General features: G+C 33.5%; 2 protein-coding genes across 5 annotated transcripts; one reads left to right on the forward strand and one right to left on the reverse strand.

The window, feature by feature from the left end:
- Positions 1-1,440: 1,440 nt before the first annotated feature.
- On the reverse strand, positions 1,441-3,683 carry LOC114762208 (uncharacterized). Of its 4 annotated transcripts, none has more exons than XM_028951668.1 (2): positions 3,605-3,683; positions 1,441-2,701 (listed from the first exon to the last, which is right to left on the reverse strand). In XM_028951668.1, the coding sequence occupies exon 2, from the start codon at positions 2,697-2,699 to the stop codon at positions 1,794-1,796; it is 906 nt and encodes a 301-aa protein (XP_028807501.1). In that variant the 5' UTR covers positions 2,700-2,701; positions 3,605-3,683; the 3' UTR covers positions 1,441-1,793. The 4 variants fall into 4 exon arrangements, with proteins under 4 accessions (XP_028807501.1, XP_028807502.1, XP_028807500.1 ...); XM_028951669.1 differs by lacking the exon at positions 3,605-3,683 and adding an exon at positions 3,468-3,587; XM_028951667.1 differs by lacking the exon at positions 3,605-3,683 and adding an exon at positions 3,365-3,587 and having other exon boundaries at positions 1,441-2,702.
- A 9,065-nt stretch (positions 3,684-12,748) lies between these two features.
- LOC114762209 (choline transporter protein 1) lies at positions 12,749-19,505 on the forward strand. The gene is made up of 10 exons (XM_028951670.1): positions 12,749-13,053; positions 13,597-13,955; positions 14,147-14,292; positions 14,728-14,911; positions 15,454-15,527; positions 15,629-15,742; positions 16,352-16,708; positions 17,373-17,633; positions 18,386-18,613; positions 19,017-19,505. Exons 1-10 carry the CDS (start codon positions 12,869-12,871, stop codon positions 19,206-19,208), a joined length of 2,100 nt encoding a protein of 699 aa, XP_028807503.1. The 5' UTR covers positions 12,749-12,868; the 3' UTR covers positions 19,209-19,505.
- Positions 19,506-19,979: the final 474 nt, after the last annotated feature.

Here is a 19,979-nt window from a genome sequence, read left to right on the forward strand (position 1 = left end):
GAGCCTCTGAAACTTAACTTATCTAAATTTTTTTGTAAAAAAAAAAAAGCATGTCTTGAGGTTAAATAACATTATCTGATTGTTCAATTTGAAAGCCGAAGAAGACTCACATAGATTCATCAATCCATAGCAATATTAATGTAAGTAGCGTACTGATCTCTCCCCCCTCTCTCTAGCTGGTATCTGTATGCATTATATTCCAATGAACAAAAGAAGCATATGAACTGATAGATTTGAGACAACGTTGGAGATATGGCTGCCAAGACTATTTCCTTCACCAACATGTTGCTGCTGCTTCTCATTGTCTCAGGTTAATAATTTCTTCATTCATTTGAATCTCATGAGCTAGCTAGGATAACATGGTGGCTTGCTAATTTGAGAGTGATACAGAATATAATACTAGCTTCGGTCCTAAAACAAATAAGATCAGTACAACGTGGGATATTATGGAATGAATGATTAAACATTGGATATTTGCAGGGACGATAATGTGGGGATCAAGTGAAGCGAAGACAAACTGTAAAGAAATAGACCTAAGGTGGGATGCGACCTCGAGGATTGTGATGATCTCTGCAAAATGAAACATCCTGGTACTGGAAACTACGGAAACTGCGACATCGTTGCAAACTGTTATCATTGTGTTTGTTATTACTATTGGCACCTCCTGCTTTTTAACTAATGGACTCATGAAAAGGGGGAAAAGAAAAAACTGCCCGTGAGAATTATTATTACTATTCATAAATGAGATCTGTCATTAAAACTACCCCTGAGAATTAATATTACTATTCATAAATGAGATTTGTCATTCCTCCTAAATGTATCTGTGTTCCATCGTTTCTTTCATTCTGATCACTTGAAACTCTGCTTGCTTCCGCCACTATAATTGTTCCAAGTTTTTCGTCTTTTTAGTCAAAGTGAGAGAAACATGAGGAGACTGCTAGCTTATTTGGTTTTCACTGTAAACGAGCTTTTGCAACTTTTGAGAAGAAATCATTCTCACATTACTTTCATCAAAATTAGATTTTTACCAACATTAACAGTTTTTCGAATACACGCTTTTGTACATAAAATACAAATTCCTTTTGTGCTGATATGCCTCATATGATTGAGATTTTGATTTTTTTTTTTTTTTTTTTGGACTCATATGATTGAGATTTTGATTTAAGAATGGAAGAAAACAGATCATTATGAGGATAGAAAATGATCATCATATTCCTGCATTTAAAACTGGGGGTAAATAGATATCACGGAGAGATGATTAAAAGAAATAATAGATATTGTGCATTCCTTTCTACCCTGGTAATAATCAACGGAGGCATTCCAGAAGCCAATTTCGGTTCTTGACATGCTTGTTCTCTATCATGTGAGTAAATTTATTTAATTTAGCATGATTCTGAAGGTAAGGACTATTTCAGACCAATCTAACATAAATAGCCATAATTTGACTCCAATAGACCATACTGAACAAATTCAGCTTTTCATACACTGCACAATCATAAAAAGGAACTCTTGATGTCCTCACCCCCTAATTTCTGGATTAAACATCCCATGCCATTTTTTTTTTTGGGCCAACCCAGTCAAGACAATGTCTTGATCACAGGTTACAGGTAAAACACGACAGAGTCCTTGGTTTTTCAAGGAATCATTCAAAACCTAATGATAGATGCAGATGAAAAGAAATTTCAATACAGAAAGCCCAAAAGAAGAAAAGGGATATATTTTGTTAAATTTCTAGTAGAGAAATTTTAATGGCATTGAAGAATCTCATAGGGAGTGATTAAAAAGAAAAAAAACTAGCTATTCAAAGACAGGTTAGCAAAGCCTTCAATGAGATCATCAAGTGGCCCTTCCTCCAAAACATTCAACTGCTCTGAATTTTTAGAAGAAACAAGATTATCAGGTGATCCTCGCTCCATAACTTTCCACTGCCCCAAATGATCAAAAGGTGATGGCTTCATTTGTAAGGGATTTGTTGCCAACGCTTTGTTCAACTGTTTAACAAATTCGTCCTCCGTTGGAATATTCAAGTCCCAGATTTTGAAGATATCATCAGATGATTGCTCTGTGTCATGAGCTAATGAATCCAGATTAAGTCCTGAATCCATGGTTTCATTATCTTCCCTGTCTTCACTGTAAGTTGGCAAGAAAGGATTTCCCTGGAAGACTGGAGGAGGCAGATTTTCAGTCTTTTCATTCTCGGGAATATCATCACTATTTGCCGTTGCTAGACCAACTGGTGTAGCATTATAAGTAGAAGAAGACCCAGAAGAGCGCTCCGCGTTGGTATGGTTACTTGCTTGCATGTTTCCTTCAGAAACAGGCCCAATATTTTCTTCAAAGGAACATGACGGCTGCGTGTAAGCCATATTGTCATCCTGAATATTATCGGCAATTCTTTCAAAGGCATTACTGACAGAAGACCAATCATCACGAGTTCCCTGGAACCCTGCATTATTGTTATCCTCATTTGATGGAAGAATCTCAATATCTGTTCCTCCGTCAGTGTTGAAAGATTCTGGCGTAGAACTAATTATTTCAAGTAAAGCATTTTTCAGAGGATCCCATGTACTTTCTAAAATATCACTATCTTCAATTAGGCAGGAATCAGCCCAGGCAAGATCTTCTTTCTGCTGCGAATCTACGGAATTCAGGATAGGAGAAGAAACTGAAGCTTCATCCTCTCCATCAGTGACATCCATGGCTGCAAGTTCACAGGGAAATATGTTGGCAAATGATGATGGTGCTTCGCATATTGGTGAATTTTAAACAGCAGACAAGAAATATAGTGATAGATATATGGTAATGAGTACAGACGTAAACCGACACATAATCAATTCGTTGACACTATATATCTATCTCATCCCTCATTTATAAGTTATTAGGGATCCAAGTCATCAAATAGTCTTCCATATTCTATTATTGCCAAGCAGCTTCCCTAAATAATATACTGACCACTAACTAATTACCATGTGACAATGCTTCTCCCTCGAAATTGATCCTTGTCCTCAAGTACCATCACAAATACTGAACTGAAGAATTTGCTGAAACAGTTCAAAACCGTAGCTCATTTCCACAAGAGCTTCTAGATGGGCCTTCTTCCAGTAGCTAGCAAACCAATATAATTTGAGACCATGTGCTTGCACATCTTTGGAAGAAGGCCAATCTAAAAGCTCCGATGGACCTGGAGGTCAACTTACGGGTTGACATGAAAAACCGTTGAAAGCCTAATTATTCAAACTGAAAACTCCAGACGGACCGAACAAAATCGATCACTGGAAGAAAATAATGAATTTAACAAATTCATGTCGGAGCTCTTAAATTCGGAACTTCATGTATACAAAGGAAAGGTGGGAAATTCCTTATAATCAACGGATAGCAACGTCAAAGGAAAAGAGCACCAAAAGCTAGTAAATTAGATACACGGTGAATCCAGTTTCAAACAAGCAGAAACAAAGCTTCAGCAAAACCTGGTTCAGTCTTCACAGTTGAGCTTAATCTAACAAATTTGCCTTAACTCCACAGAAGCGAAAAAACCCTCTGTACGGAAAATATGATGGAGAAGTGCCTATTAACGACCGGGACAAGGTAGGAATCGGGAATTTACCGGCAGAGAAGATAGGAATCAAAGATTTGGGTTGACACGACCTCACAGTACGCGACGATTCGGATTGGGACCTCCCACAGTAAATGGCCAGTTAAAATAAACCCTAACCCCCATTATCTGCTAATCCGAAATCGAAATGAATTCCAATTTCGTGCGAATTTCTAGACCAAAATTTAATACTCGTATATAAAAAATGCAGAGTAAAAATTTTGTAAGCATTATTATTTTTTTAATATGACTATCTCATTTTAATATTATCAGGTTTAATTGAAGATAACTCTTCTAAAAACTTTTATTTTTACATTTATAGAAACTCCAACTCAATACTTAAGCGGTCAAAACTCTTTTTATAACACATGTTAATATTTTTTTTAAGATAAATTAAAACACAAAAATATATACATGAAAAAAGAAATAAAGAAATGGAGGACCTCCTTTTTTGCGAAAACATTAAGCAACAACGAAGAAAAGGCTTCCTTAGCTTTGCCTCTGAAGATACCAGATCATCACGCCATTTGTTGGGTTGTGCAATCATTATCTTGTTATATTTTAATTTAGAGTTCACTGACTTATGGCTATAACACCTAACAAAGTGTAAAATCTTTGCCATATCATCCTCAATAATTTAACATCATTAATGCCGCTTAAGTGTGGTTTTTGTAACATTATTAATTTTGGAGGCTAAATTTTAATGGTAGAATCATATGGATTGATTTGGATAAACCAGAGGCGGTAATATAGTATTACCTCCGATCCTTAATATAAAACTTAATTGATTAGTTTGGAAAGATAAAAGAAGTTAGTTAAAATGGTTTTTTTAATAACAAATAGATGTTAATTTCTCTAAAATATCTTTATTAACCATGTATATTTGAATTTTTTATTGATCATAACTCTTTAACATATACAATGATTATAAAAATTATTTGAGGAAAAAACAGATAAATATTAGAAACACAGTAGATTGAGATCTTATATTTAGAAACAAATAGAAGTTAACTTTCTTAAAATACCTTTATTAATCATGTATGTTTGAATTTTTTATTGATAATAGCTTTTTAACATATGCAATGATTATAAAAATTATTTGAGGGAAAACAGATAAATATTATAAACAAAATGGATTGAGGTCTTATATTTAAAATTAATTTAAAAGCCATATAAGCTTTTATATTAAAAATGAGAAGTAGTATTATCGTATCTTTTGGGACCGACATGAAACTGGCCTATAGTTTGACCAGGACATTTATTAAAATTGAGGAAAAATAAGCTAGTCAAGCGTCAACAATTGGTAAAAACCGATGGAAAATAACTCAAAATCATGTTGTTTTATGTTTTTGGTTGTCGTTTGATTGGTCTGTCTTTAGTGTTTCACCTACACACACATTTGCTCATCTGGCAAAAAAAAAAAAAAGGCAAATAATGGGAAAGGATATAAGCGACAGGCATGGACCTCGGTGGGAAGTGTGATGAATTCTGGATGATGAAGATGGCCCATGCATGGACCCTAAGAGGATGTTTTTAAACAATATTTTACCTTCTTTTTTTTACCATTTTTAAAATAAATTTAAGCATGTGTTATTTATATTGCTCATTAAAAAAATAGGCGATTATTGATGCTTTATGAGCGTTACTATTTTGCATATATTTATTAAATGTAGTGGATTTATGAATATCTTGGAATTCAAAGGTATGTTTGGTACGAGAGATTTAAAAGAAAAGGGAAGGGATTTTAATTATTTCTCTTTGTTTGACAACACACAAATTTTAGGAGGGGAGAAATTTTTTTTTAAAATTTTATATCTCCTCCCCTCCCCTCCTTAACCTCCTCTCTAAAATTGGGAGGATTTAGAGGAAAATGGCAATATTTTGTTATGTTGTGATTATTATGCCAATGTTTTGCCGTGTTGTAACTGTTCATATTTTATCATGTTATAACTATTATGTCTATATCTTAAATAAAATAAGAGTAAATTGTCTATATTAAAATATTTTTCCCTCCCCTCCCTTCTTTTTTTCATAAATCTAAATAAAATAATATTAAAATTCTTCCACTCTTTTCGCTCGTCCCCTTCTCTTCATTAAAATCCATCCTCCTTCTTTCCTCTTATCAAGCCAAACACACCGTAAGAGGGACTGCGTCCGCAGATCTTATCATAGTGATACTTGGCAAATAATTTTATCACCCGTGTCGGAGCCTGGGCAGCTAATTGGCAGCTAGGCGGCCCCAACTTTAGCAATATAAGTTAATTCAATAAATGAGTTTCAAATTAAAAACTTTTTTTAATTTTGCTTATATTGAATGAGGGTACGTAAGATAGAGAAAAATATAAAGAGTTATATTTGAGTATTAATTATAAGAATAAAATCAACAAATAAATATTATCTCATATTCTTAATATATGAGCTAATCGACTAATTTGAATAGATTAAAAAAGTTTGTGAAGTTGGTTATTTGTAATAAATAAGTGATGTCTTTTTTAAAATATTCTTGTTAATCATGCACATTAGGTGCAGTTATTGCAAAAATTATTTTCAAAGAAACAGATAAATATCCGAAATAAAGTAAATTAAGATCTTATATTTATAATTAAATTAAAAGTTAAATTATTTTTTATATTTATATTAAAATTTAAATTAGTTTTTATATTTATAATCTACTTTATACGAAATAAAGTGGATTGATATCTTAGTATTAATTATTCTTCAAGGCAGGTATACCTTGGACCAGGTTATTCTTATAGAAATTATTCTCATAGAAATTGTACGACTGATAAGGAGGAGTATATGAAGATCATTTTTTTTTGGGAAAACTATCTTTCAGGTACTTGTAGTTTTTCTCAATTTTTAATTTGGTACCTATACTTTTTTTAATTTTTTAAAAATCCTTCAACTTCTTTCTGTCAATACTGTTACCCGCTGTGTTTCTGGATATGTCCTCAAGGGCCAACAGAATGTAAACATCGTTGAAATTAGGGGGAACAAAAGGAAAGGAGGGGAAATAACTGAAGAAGCAAAGATGCAAGCTACAATTGGATCGTTTCTTTCATGTGTGCGTGTCTTGTATTCTGATTGTTTCTTCTCTGTTGATAGCACTGAAATCATTGATAACTGATGGCAAAATAAAAAAGAACGGGAAAAAAATCATTGATGACACCAATTATCCTCATAATGACATAGAAAACTTGATGCTTCCATTTGAAATAAATCACTGCATCTTTACAAAGTTATCACTTGTTTCTAGTAGCTCCACCTCTGTCACAAACATCTAAAGTACTGCTAGTGTGTCGTGATAGTGATAGAATAGAATAGTGCGAGTTGTGCATTTAAAAACCTTAATTCCTAGACGAACTCTATTACATGAACTAAATTAAATACATGAAAATGAATTGCATAAGGTCATGTACCACACTATCTCCCAAGTTAGACAAATCGGTTGTTAGATCAAACAGGCTAAAATTTTATAGAATTTGATCAAGCGATCTAGAAATTGTTGTGTTTCCATCTGCTGCAATTTGCAGTCCTGTTGAATTGGCTACTTCAGAGCAGAGGCTAATGTTAAGCAATATTTTGTAGAGGATTTTTTTTTATTGTCAAGCAGAAGAAACACTCGCTCATAAAAACACACAAAAATAGTGACATATGAAACCCATTCATACTAGATGATAAATTTGAGAATGGAACAGAAATATATACTTGTCACTGTATTTTGATCATTTCCTTGCTCAATGGAGTAGAGAATGCGTTGCGTCTTCATAACTGCTGCTACGCTTGTGATGCTCAACGAACAGAGAAGACAATCCAGTCATGGCTTGCGTCCTTGGGTCTTCAATTTTTTGCCCTTTTTTAACACCGTTTATATTCCGTTGGCCGTTGAGAGGATATCTAAAAACATGGGAGGCTAACGGTATTGACGGAAAGAAGTTGAAGGATTTTAAAACAAGAGAGAAAAAGTATAGGTACCAAATTAAAAATTGAAAAAAACTATAAGTACCTGCAAGATGGTTTTCCTTTTTTTTTTTCCAATCCACCGGGACAATTTAGTAATTGTGATTTTAAAACTTATTTATATCCAAGTTTTTAAAAACTCTGCACTGTTGGCGTGTGAGGGAAATGGAAGAGAAGGAATGATTGGAAAAATTCTAATGAGTTTAATTTTAAAAAATTAGAAAAGTAAAATTTAAAATTTTTGATGAAAAGTAATATAAAGAAAAAAATAATTAAAAATAATTAAATTTAATTAAAAAAATTATCTTATTTTTTTGATTTTTTAAATAGAGCTTATTAAACCCCCCCTTCCTTCCATTTCACTCATACCAAGCGGGGCTCAGGGCTACGAACGGGGCTTAGTGCTACCGCCTACCTGCCCACTTGATGGCAGGGGCACTTTCTTGTATTTACAACACTGCAACCGCAGCTCGGTATTAATTTTCCAATGAATTATCAAAAGAATAAAAATTGTGAAGAAGTTTTAAAATATCTTATTTATAATTTATAAATAAAGTTTTATAATTAAAATAAGAGATTGTATCTCAGGTTTTGAATATAAAAAATATAATGTGTACTTAACTAGGTCTCATGTTTAGGCAGTGTATGATATATCTGATGTGAAGAGAAATTTTGGCAATAATAACCAAATTTAAAATTCTATTTAAATAAACGTAATCTTCTTCTCTTCAGTTCGCCTTTGTTGTTTTTTTAACAGTATTTCAGTAAATTAAAAAAATTGGGGAAAAGGAAAAAAATAAGAAAAAATTGGAGATAAATCCCTCATTGAAAATTTAGTTAGTAAATAGGATTTGAGAACTTTGTGTAATATAACTTTTATGGTGTGTAACTTCACTTTTTTTATGTATAATCTGTCTTCCCTTATATATAATACTCCTCCGATCCTTAATATAGGACCCAATTATTGAATTGGTTTTGGTCCTAAATATAAGACCCATTTCTTATATTTATCAATTTTCTCTAAATTACCCCTATGGATACTCCATCAACTATAATCAAGTAGAAGAGGAAGGAGGTATTAAGAAAGATGATTATGGCATTTTAGGAAAAATGTGTCACATTTCTTATAATTAACTAACTTACCTAACTTCCTTAATCTAATCAAATTAGTTAAATGGGTCTTATATTAAGGACAGGAGGAGTAATATTTTTTTGTGCAATGTGCAATTCAATTTCTTTTTGTGCAAATAAAATTCTTTTATGTCTAAGGGGGTGTTTGGATGAAACCAAACCATAGTTTGAAGAATAGTTTCTGGAGAATAGATTTTTTGAAGAATAGATTTTGTGAAAAAGTGATTCTGAAAAATGAGAGTATTTGGATAGTTGTTATCAGAAGCACTTTTTACATGTGCAAATTACTAAAAAGGGCATAAGTTAATATGGCAATTATATAAGGGATAGATATTATAATATATTTTGATTTGAAGGAATAAAATTGTTAATAAAATAATTTTTACCAACATAATTAATAATATATAAGATAATATAATTAATAAATAATTAATATGTATATATATTTTTAAATTATAAGATTAAATATGTTTGTAGAAAAATGATTATTTTTTCTAATAGAAAAATATTAATTTGCTTTAAAGATTTTAAACATGAAATTCTATAACATTTTTTCACAACTAGTTTTTATAATAACATACTACCTCTCATCTTTAATATAATTAATTAATTATTACTACATGTGTAAAAATATTTATAAAATATAAGATTAAAAATATTTTTGAAAAAGATAAATAATTTTTTATAAACAGAAAAGAAATAAATAAATAAAAAGTACAATGTAACAACATACTACCTCTTTCTGGTTTTTTTTTATTAAAAAAAGCCATACCACCTCTCTAAACAGTGAAGGACTGGAAGATTGAAGCTTGAGGGGCACATGTGTCTAGTCCCAAAAAAAGATCCTCATATCCATATGACACTCTCCAATTTTTTCCAAAAGCAAATTCAAGATTCTTTTTTTATGGGTGTTTGGGTCATTTTTTTTCTCAAACCATGATTTGGGGAGACACCCAAACACACCCTAAATTATCTTCCTTATGTGCAAACTAATTCTTTATATCCAAATAATGTAATGTACAAATCATTTTTTTTTTGTGCAACTTAAGTTCTTTTATATGCAACTAATCTTTCCATATGTAATTAATTATCATATGTCTTGTTTGTTAATTAAATTTTTAACGAAGGTTTATCTCAAATTTTCTCCAAAAAAAGGAAGAAAATTGCATTAAGATTCGCCCTAGAGAAATAACTACAAAAAATTCCTTAAAATTATCAAATTAATGTAAAATATCACGGCACCTCATTATAAGATGTTTGACTTGTTCAATTACTAAACTATCATAATTTTTTTTGAAGTATGCGTTGTAACTAAAAAAACAGTTGTTAATAACTCAAGATGTAATAATTAACAATTATCGTGGTATGTATTAAGAATTTGCTCAGTTGTTGCATCTTTAAGTTGTAAATGACACAACACATACAGCTAATAATTTGAAAAAAAAGATAGGGAAAGTTTAGGAGAAAATTGGTAAAAGAATCCCTATTTAAAATTTTAATTGGCTAGAAAGATTTGAAATTATATAAGTGCAAGCATGATTCATGAGTGCAATGTATCATCTGTTGAATGCAACATATCATCCACTAAGTGTAATTGTACATAGAGGATGATATGTTGCATTCACGGGTTATATTTGTACTTATATAAATCAGATTTTTTTAACTAATTAAAATTTTAAATAAGGATTTTTTATTAATTTTCTCAAAGTTTAGTAACTTAACAAGTTAATTTTTTAAGTTAATTTATTAATTTTAAAAGATTTTTTAATATTATGTTCAATTTTTTCTTTTAAATCACGAATCATTTCCTTTGTACTATATGGAGTGGATCCGAATAAGAAAGGAAATAACATGAGCTTTGATAGGAGGAAAGATGGGTACAGCTACAGACCCAGTCAGACCCACCGCCTCTCTCTCCCACTCTGTCCACCATTTGCTTGGCCCTTTTGAGCGTCCGATGCGCCGCTATCAATCTGCTCCAATCACACTGTCCAACACCATCCAACGGTCCATGTTTGCTCCTCAAAAAGCAGACAATGCAATCAACTTTATCCGCGTCCTTGTCAGGGAGCGGTGGAAGGAGAATCCCCTCACTTCATTAGTCTAAACTTCGAAGTTCGAAGTCTGAATTAAGTCCAAATTATTTCTTTATCACTCTCTTTCCAGTTCCTATGATGCCTTGTCTCTCTTTCCTCTTCCGCTTCCGGCTGCCTCCTTCGTACATTTTACGTCCACCTCCATCCTTGGCCATTTTATTCAATTAATATTAATTTCTAACGGTTAAGGTATAAATTTATTTCAGGAACATTTGGACATTCATAGGTTATACTCCCTTCACTTCAAAATATAAACTAAATTTTTTTAAAAGAGTTATTTTTTTATAAGATAATATTTATTTTTACCTAAACATTGAATGAGGTTTTTTCAATTTTATTTTATATATTCTCTCTCCTCTTTAATTTATTTATTACATCTTTTACTTATTCTCTTCATTAATAAAGGTATATTAGGAAAAACAAATATATATCTTATATATTTATTGTTTTAAATTGATTTTAATTAGTTTCTTGATAAGCGCAATGGATAAAATTTAGTTTATATTTTGAACGAGCGAGAGTATTGAGTACAAATTTACCTTAAAAATTTAACTTCTTAACAAATATTTTGCCAAATATTGTTTTTTAAATATTATTATAATTTTAAAGTCTTAGAACAAATTTGTATTCTAAAAAAATTTTAGATACCCAATGCACATAAGTAAAAATTTCCTGAACAAATTTACACTTTAAATGTAATTTCCAATGACCCTTGTATGGCATGTGTTGGCCATTAAAAAACGTTTATGGCATATAATTTATTGAGTTAGATCTAAACTGTTTCTTTAATTACTTCCCATAATGACTTGTCTCTAGTCTTCGGTTCGGCTAACGGGCCGGCTGGCTCATTTGCGCTTCTCTTGGCAGTATGTGACTACGAATTACAAATATAAGGGAGATGTTTCTCTGATTTTCTCATCCTACTTTTTTTTTTTTCTTTTTTACTTTTCTAATGATAAAAGTAACTAAAGGGTTTTGATTTTATCTTTTGCAAAGTAAACTTTTAAGTTTTCGCCGTTTCAAATTATTTAAATCAAATTTTAGCAATGTATGTTTAATTATTTACTTATTTTTATAATTTAACATTTGGTAATAATTTTATAAAAGATCAAATTTAACCTATTAAACTTAAAAAAGGAAGGCAAAGAAAGAGGATGAAAAACTGACAGAGAAGAGAAACTCTCCCCAGACATGCAAGTGTGTGTATATATATATTTTAACTTTTCACCTTTTATGGGGGAAATTTAAATACATTATTTTTCTCGGAGTTACTACTCAAAAGTTTAAAACAAAGGCGTGTGTTTATTCAAAGAGTTGACTTAATTCGTTGAAGCTGTATAAATTCGAAACAATAATTTTACTTTGCTAAGAGATAATTTCACAATTAAAAATTTGTGGTTTTAAAAAGAGTAATTATTTAATACTCTTCCGGTCCTTAATATAAGACCTATTTAACTAATTTGATTATATTAAGGAAGTTAAGTAAGTTAGTTAATTATAAGAAAAGTGACACATTTTTTCCAAAATACCATAATCATCTTTCTTAATACCCCTCTCCCTATTCTACTTGATTATGGGTGAGAGAGTATCTATAGGGGTAATTTAGAGAAAATTAATAAATATAAGAAATAGGTCTTATATTTAGAATCAAAACTAATTCAAAAATTGGTTCCTAAGGACCGGAGGAGTACTACGCATTCATTAATATTTCATTTCTTCGATGAATCACTTCAACATTTCAACATGTTCCATTGTTCTGCTCTTTTTCATTGTCTCTGTACTCTGAGCTTTCACACACGATTTACAGAGTTCAAGCCGAGCCAGCTAAGATGCCTTTCTCCAGCCGAAAGACATGGAGCCTTAAAAAACAACATCCACTTTAGAATATCTTTGTCCTAGAAAGGAATAAAATTTACTTATTTTAATTAATTCCAAATCTAAAAAACCCTTCTCTCACTGGTAGCTATTCACACCTCGCAAGCTTATACTCTACTCTGCTTTCCCTCTACTGCTGTTTCTCTCTTCTCCTCCGCCTACTCTCTTTCCTTGGAATGTTGAATTGAAGCTTCATACATACAGAAGCTCGAAAATGCGGGGTCCTTTAGGCGCAGTCATAGGAAGATACCCATCCAGTGATGGAAGTACCCAAGTGGGTGGAATCATTAGGCACAACAGAAAATGCCGAGACGTCGCCGTCCTTGTGATCTTCATTGCATTCTGGATTGCCATGATTGTGAACTCTAGCTTCGGTTTCAATAGAGGGAACCCCTTAAGGTAAAATCTTAAAGCTTCCCACTTTAGCTGATTTTGCAGCATTGCATTGATGCAGTTTCTGTTACTGTGGAGCTTTAGTTTCTGTATGTTTTTTAGGCGTGAGATCTTTTCAGCGACTGTTCTTGGGGCAATTTTGTAATTATGTTTTAGCTTATACTGTACCATCTCCGTTTCGTCGTGTCATGCTTTTCTTAGCCATCGACGATTGGTTTGGTTTCTCTAGAACCTTATGGCAGTTTAAGTCACCTTGTATGCTTTAAATTGCTCCTGTGTTTCAATCTTGTTATTTGGTAGGCTGCTGAAGAACTGGAACTAAGAAATGAGAGTTGATTTTGGGGGAAAAGGAAGAAATATAGGTGGAGCGTTTCGTTGTTTGCTATCAGATTGTTCTTAGAATTGCTAGAGAACTTCTTGATGGGGACCATTTAAATTTCTTTCGCCCAAGTAGTGCCATTTGTTTTGTAGTACAATGAAGGTCGTAATTTTATTCTGATTCTTTACCATTATTATCTGTTTGTGATCATTGGCATTACTGTTTTCCAGGCTCACATATGGGTTGGACTACAAAGGGAATGTGTGTGGGGACAAGCATGCGCACCCTGGTCTTCGTCAATTGGAGCTCAAATATTGGTTAAATCCTAACCAGGTTTATCAGAGTGGATTAAAGGATAGCCACTTCGAACTGGCTGATGCTCGCACTATATGCTTGTTGGATTGCCCTGTGCCTTCTGAAGACTCACTTAACTGGGTGTGTGATTATCCTGAAGGAGAACTCCGTCTTTCAATGCAGGATTGGATTGATGGGAACTATGACTATTTTGAATTTCTTACTCCACAAATGAGAAACAGCTCTCTTCAACTTCAGGGCCCTTGTTATCCTGTCATATTTCCGAGTGTAAATGGTAAGCAAACTATAGGTTCTATATTTTTGTATTTCTTCCATTTGGACCTTGTTTGAAGGGTAAGCTCCTTGTACGAAACAGTATTTTTGTTTTTGGGAGGTAGAGGATGGAGTTGTCAGTCTCTCATAAATTGTGAGCTTTTCAATTGCTAATTCTTTAATAGGGCATTTCCTGTCATTCTTTTTGTCCAGTTTACTGGAGTTGCCAATTTATTGCTCGAGCGTCAAATGTGTCTTTAAAGCACTGGCAGCAGATGGGTGGAGTTAACATCAATGAGGACATTGTTATAGATAAATCCGTTCACAAATCAATCAATTCGCATTCAGCTGTCTTGAAGGTTGAATTCTATACAGTTTCAACTTTTTTTATTATGATTGTAAAATTGTATATTCTCTCAGCTCTAACCTTATATACTTCATTACTGGTCTGTTAATTTCAGCGCTAAAAATCAATAAATTGCATCTTCCGTAGTCCTTGCTGTTAACTGAAGAAGTTAACTTTTCTCATGATACCATCAGAATTAGTTGCACTTGATACAGTTAATGATAAACTTTTATATACTTACAATGTACTGAGTAGGATTGGCAATAGAAGGAATGGTAGACAAGGAATTAAAATTATGGATGCTTGTATTATAAATATCTATATTTGTTAAGCACCTCACATTCTCATATTTTCAGAACTTCCTTGTATGTCTTTCCATTGAGCATTATGTACATTATGTGCTGCAATTGCATAATGTTGTGGTTTCATCATTTACCTGAATTTGCAGAGATACATGGCTGACATAGGAAAGTCATGGCCTGTGCTGATAGTTTGTGGAGGGATTTTGCCTCTGTTTTTGTCAGTTATTTGGCTGCTGATGATTCGACACTTTGTTGCTGCAATGCCTTGGGTAACAGTGGTGCTCTTTAATGTTCTCATAATATCAGTCACAATGTTCTACTACCTTAAAGGTTGGAATCCCTATCTGGTTATTTGATAAACCAAATATTTGTTATAAAGGAGATATTGCTATATAACTGCATATAAATTATGAATTAGTTTTTGTTTCCTTGGCAGCTGCATGTTCTAATTCATTTGTCAACAAGCCTTTGTTACAGAAATTCTACTAATCCATGGCATTAATAAAATATATTCACTTGCAATGTAAAGAAAGTGGTCAAATTAAAATTTAGAGGTTTCAATTATGATGCAGTTGTAGTATGAAATCTTAGAACGCAGTATATGCTAGTTCACATGGTTTAATTTTCAAAGCCTTAGAGCTTGTATGCTGATATGGGGGTTACTGGTTGTCAATTCATAAATATTGGATTATTTTGTTGGATAAACACTTATTACACATACTTATCATTATGCTTCCTTGATTATTCTCAAACCTATAATATATGCTTATGTAATTTGTCACCGTAAAGTTGTAGAATTTATCTTTTTTCAAACATGTTGTTTGAACATCACTCTGATGGACGCTGATTTTGTTTGTTTCCTTGACTTTCAGCTGGGTGGATAGGACACGATGCTGTTTCTCCCATCATTGGTGAACATGACCCGTACATTCATGTATTTGGGAGGGTAAGTACCATGAATAAGCAAACCCTTAATAAGATCTTTCTACGTGTGTCTTTGTATTTTGATGTTCTTATGATATATGTCTGATACGTGTTCATTTTCAGGAGCTTAATCATCTGCGTGGTGTTGCTGTCCTCATGACCTTTATCATGGCTGTCGCCATTCTCACATCAATTGCTATCGTTCGACGAATCCTTATGGCAACATCTGTCCTCAAGGCAAGCATCCGCTATATGAAATGTAGTTAGGAAACTATGATTATGTTTCCCTTAACTTTGCTAATTAATTTATTTGGAAATAACATAAAATTCTCAACTAAGGTTTGGTTACAAAGATATTGAAAAATGTCTGTCTGTAAGTGTATTTGTTAAAACTTAAAATTGTTAAAATACTTTAGTTGTTTGGATAATACATGAGAAAGCACGATGCAACCGTATTTGTGAAGCTCGATCAAATTTCAAGTACTTCTACATGGAGAGTATCAATACATATCAAATCTCTTGGCATTTGTGGTATGTCATATGTATATTCGTTTTCTATGAAAAGAATGCATTAAAAGTTTAAAACATGCTCATCCTGCTAGTCATGCATCTAGCAAAAGTGATATCCACATTCCACAGCTTAATTTAACTTAAAATCTGAATATGTCATTCCCTCTAAAAAGATTTTTCAGGCCGGACTTTTTCTTGCAAAAGTGTTACGCATACTTTCCATTGGCGCATCATGTGGTACAATTCTGCAATGGCGGGAGAGTGAAACGATGCTCCCTCTTTCTATCCATGAGATGAGTCAATCCATCTAACTAAATTGGTATAAATTTGTTGCAGGTTGCTGCCAAGGTGATAGGGGAAGTCCAAGCGCTAATTATTTTTCCTCTCTTGCCATATGGCATACTTGCAGTGTTTTACATGTTCTGGATATCAGCTGCTCTCCACTTGTTCAGTTCTGGTGAGGTTGTTCAGAATAAATGCAACTCTAACTGCTGTGCATATGATCTCTTGGCAAAACGGGTGAACTGTGACAATTGTTGTGGGTATAGCATTCAATACACGCCACATATTGGAGTTGCCATCCTTTTTCACCTATTTGGTTGTTACTGGGCTACTCAATTTTTCATAGCATGCTCATCAACAGTGATTGCTGGATCTGTTGCTACCTATTACTGGGCTCGTGGGGAAACATCTGTAAGTTTTGTAAATTCCTTGTGCATAATTGAATAATAAGATTTGGAGGATTAAGTTGCTTGTGTTGCCAATGCTGGTTAAATACTAGAGGATGAACAAAATGTAGTCTCAGTCTGTGCAGCGCCACATTTAATACTGGTGAGAGGCATCTAAATCAAGGTACTGGTACTCTGTGTACAAAATTTGCTGAGTAGCAGCACTTTCTTTGTATAAAAATTTGTTAGGTTCTTACTAAAATTTCCAATGGGGGACTTTTCGGTAATTTTCCCTATAAAAAATGTGCTAAAAATGATTACTTCCAACACATCCCCATATTTATCTCAAGGTTCCCCACAGCTCCTCCTCACCCCCCTATCTAAAATCATTTAATAAAACAAATTAAACTAACTTGGCCTTAGGTGAACTGGATAGTTAACTCCAAGTGTCAAGGCTATTTTGCAGATATTTTTCACCAGTAAATTGTGGGTCTTGTGCTTCAGACCCTGAGGCAAATCACACTGTTTATGATTTATGAATAACAGTTTCAAATAATTTTTATATGGATATGTTGATTTCTCTGGCGTTGCTGCTTTTGTTTAAAAGCAGATTTACTACTTGCTTTTTTATAATTGCACAATTATTGGTTGTTAATGAGACTAACAGCACCTCACATTACTCTATGCAGCCTGATATTCCATTCCTTTCGGTCATTTCCTCCACAAAGAGGCTTTTACGTTACAGCCTGGGATCTGTGGCTCTTGGCTCTCTGACTGTATCATTTGTTGAATCAATCCGCTTCCTGCTTGAATCTATTCGCCGGAAGCTAAAAATCTCTAGTGACATGCCTGACAGCTGTATTGGCAAGGCTGCATCCCGAACTTCTCAAATTTTCCTCAGGGGTATCGAGTGGATCATAAAATCAGTGAACCGGAATGCTTATATCATGGTAAAATATTTAGTATACAATAAACTAGACTTGTATGCATGCTGCATTTGATAGACATGTTGATCATTTTTGTGCGATAAATATGTAACAGATAGTAACATATTAACGGGGAAAGAGAATAGAATTTCGTCCTCTTGTATTTTTTTGCCTTGTAATTAGCATGCTTTGAGAGAGACGGAGAAGGCATTTGAGACTTTGATGCCATATTAAGAAAGAGAGGAATAATACTTAGTGGGTTTGCTGATTTGTTAGTCTGGCACTCTGCATGTGTCTATTTATAAATGTTAATCAGGTTGTACGAAGATAGTACATCTATTGGAAGCCCTAGGCCGCTAATCCTAAACGCTTGCTTAAACCCAATTGTCATACCTACTATTTGAATAAATGAATTTCTGCAGATAATAGAGGGTAAAACATTTTGTCTCCTTTTGATTTTCTTTTTTGAAAAAAAGTCAGTTATGTCCTTTTGGGCTCTTGAACATCAGAGGAGGTCCTAGCCAATTGACGTCCCGTTCCCAGACATGATTAGTTGCACTGAGCAAATGTTGGTGTCATTCTGAGCCAATAATAGTAGAGTAACGATTAAGTCCAGAAAAAAATTTGCTAATATTTGGTTGGCTTTCTCATGTGCCTCCTTCCTTTGTTAATTAGTCGTTTCTGATTAAATCTTCTTTACCAGATGAAGCATGCATATATGATCTTCACCTATTTCTGCATTTAACTTCTCTTTGAATATCTGCTTGCATCTTCAGATTGCTATAACTGGTAAAAGTTTCTTTCGAGCTTCAGCAATTGCCACAGAATTGATCATGAATAACATCCTTCGAATTGGGCGTCTCAATGTGATTGGAGACGTCATTTTGTTCCTTGGAAAGCTATGTGTTAGCCTAGCTAGCGCCGTGTTTGCCTTCCTTATGCTGGACACACACAAATATAGATCTGCTCATAACAAGATCTCATCTCCCCTCTTGCCTGTCGTGGTATGTTTTCTATTATCTACTTAGAAGAGTGAGGAATGAGGATCACTTACCATTGATCAAAAGCATAAATGATGAATCAGGCCAAAAAGAATGATGGTGATTCATCTTTAAATTGATGAAACCCTTCTAGTCAGATTGCAGTTCCAAAGAATGGTTCATTAGTGTCTCAGAACTTCTTGCTGATGTTGATCTCAAACCTTTTCTGGATTAAACCTCAGGCATTAAGCGTAACCAGATCCAGAGGAAAAACTTTTACAATAATCACTTGCTGAAAAGCATAACCAAAACAGGCTATAAAATGGAAAGATACTACAATTATGGGAAAACAGTCCAACAAAGTGCCATTTATAGTACAAAGTGTGAATGATAATCACTATCTCATTTTCAATATTCTGTAATGTAGGTCTGCTGGGCCCTTGGATATATTGTTGCGACTCTTTTCTTTGCTGTGGTGGAGATGTCGATCGACACCATCATTCTGTCATTCTGCCAAGATTCTGAAGAACATCAAGGGACAGCCCAATATGCTCCTCCTCTTCTCATTGAAACTCTCAACGACCAAAATGAGATGCAGAGGCTTACACAAGGACCCTAATAAGATAGACCCTTCTGTAGCTTTCAACAGATTTTCAATATTTAGATGTTTATAAATGGCCTATTTTTTCTGCCTGAGTTTATGTTCCTCCCTTGTATATATATATATTTATTTCTACAATGTTGGAGAATTGGCATGCCCTGGAAGTAGTCTTTATCTTATTTAACACATGGGTTATGTAGGATATATTCTATTTATTTTACTTGGTGCACAAGTAAAACCTATCCATTAGTCATTACCCTTATCTGTAACTCCGAATTTTTTGGTCAAGAGAATGGATCTTTTCCTTCCTGTCCTGACATCCTAGCGTATGTGTGTAGTCGTAGAGTTGTTTGAAAAGTCACTTGTCAATATAATAGAACTGAATGTGTTTCCCCACAAACTCCATAAGCATTTTTTGCATGGTTTGAAAAATCAGGCCGGACCTCCGGCCAGTTTCTCGGTCCGATTCACCACTAACCTGGGGAATAAGAGAATCATTGTGACCCGGGTGTAAAGCAGACAACCTGCTGGTTTGAACAAGTTGACCGGGTCATTTTAATTAGAAGGAGAAGAAGAAAATGATGTTGCTGAAGACATTGAACTAGTTGCTCCAACGCTGGATCAACGCAACAAAAAAGGAGACCATATTGAACAGCTAGCCAGAGCTTCTTGTTTGGAGAAAAACAGTGGTGAAAAACTGGAAATGCGATTGAAATTTGAAATCTGAGACTCCAAAACAAGCAAAGCAAGGAACTGAAAATAAAACCCTTTTCTAAGTTAAAGGCAAGA

Source organism: Neltuma alba, unplaced genomic scaffold, assembly GCF_004799145.2.
Source record: "Neltuma alba isolate B1F8T4 unplaced genomic scaffold, ASM479914v2 tig00011200_pilon, whole genome shotgun sequence".
NCBI lineage: Eukaryota > Viridiplantae > Streptophyta > Magnoliopsida > Fabales > Fabaceae > Neltuma > Neltuma alba.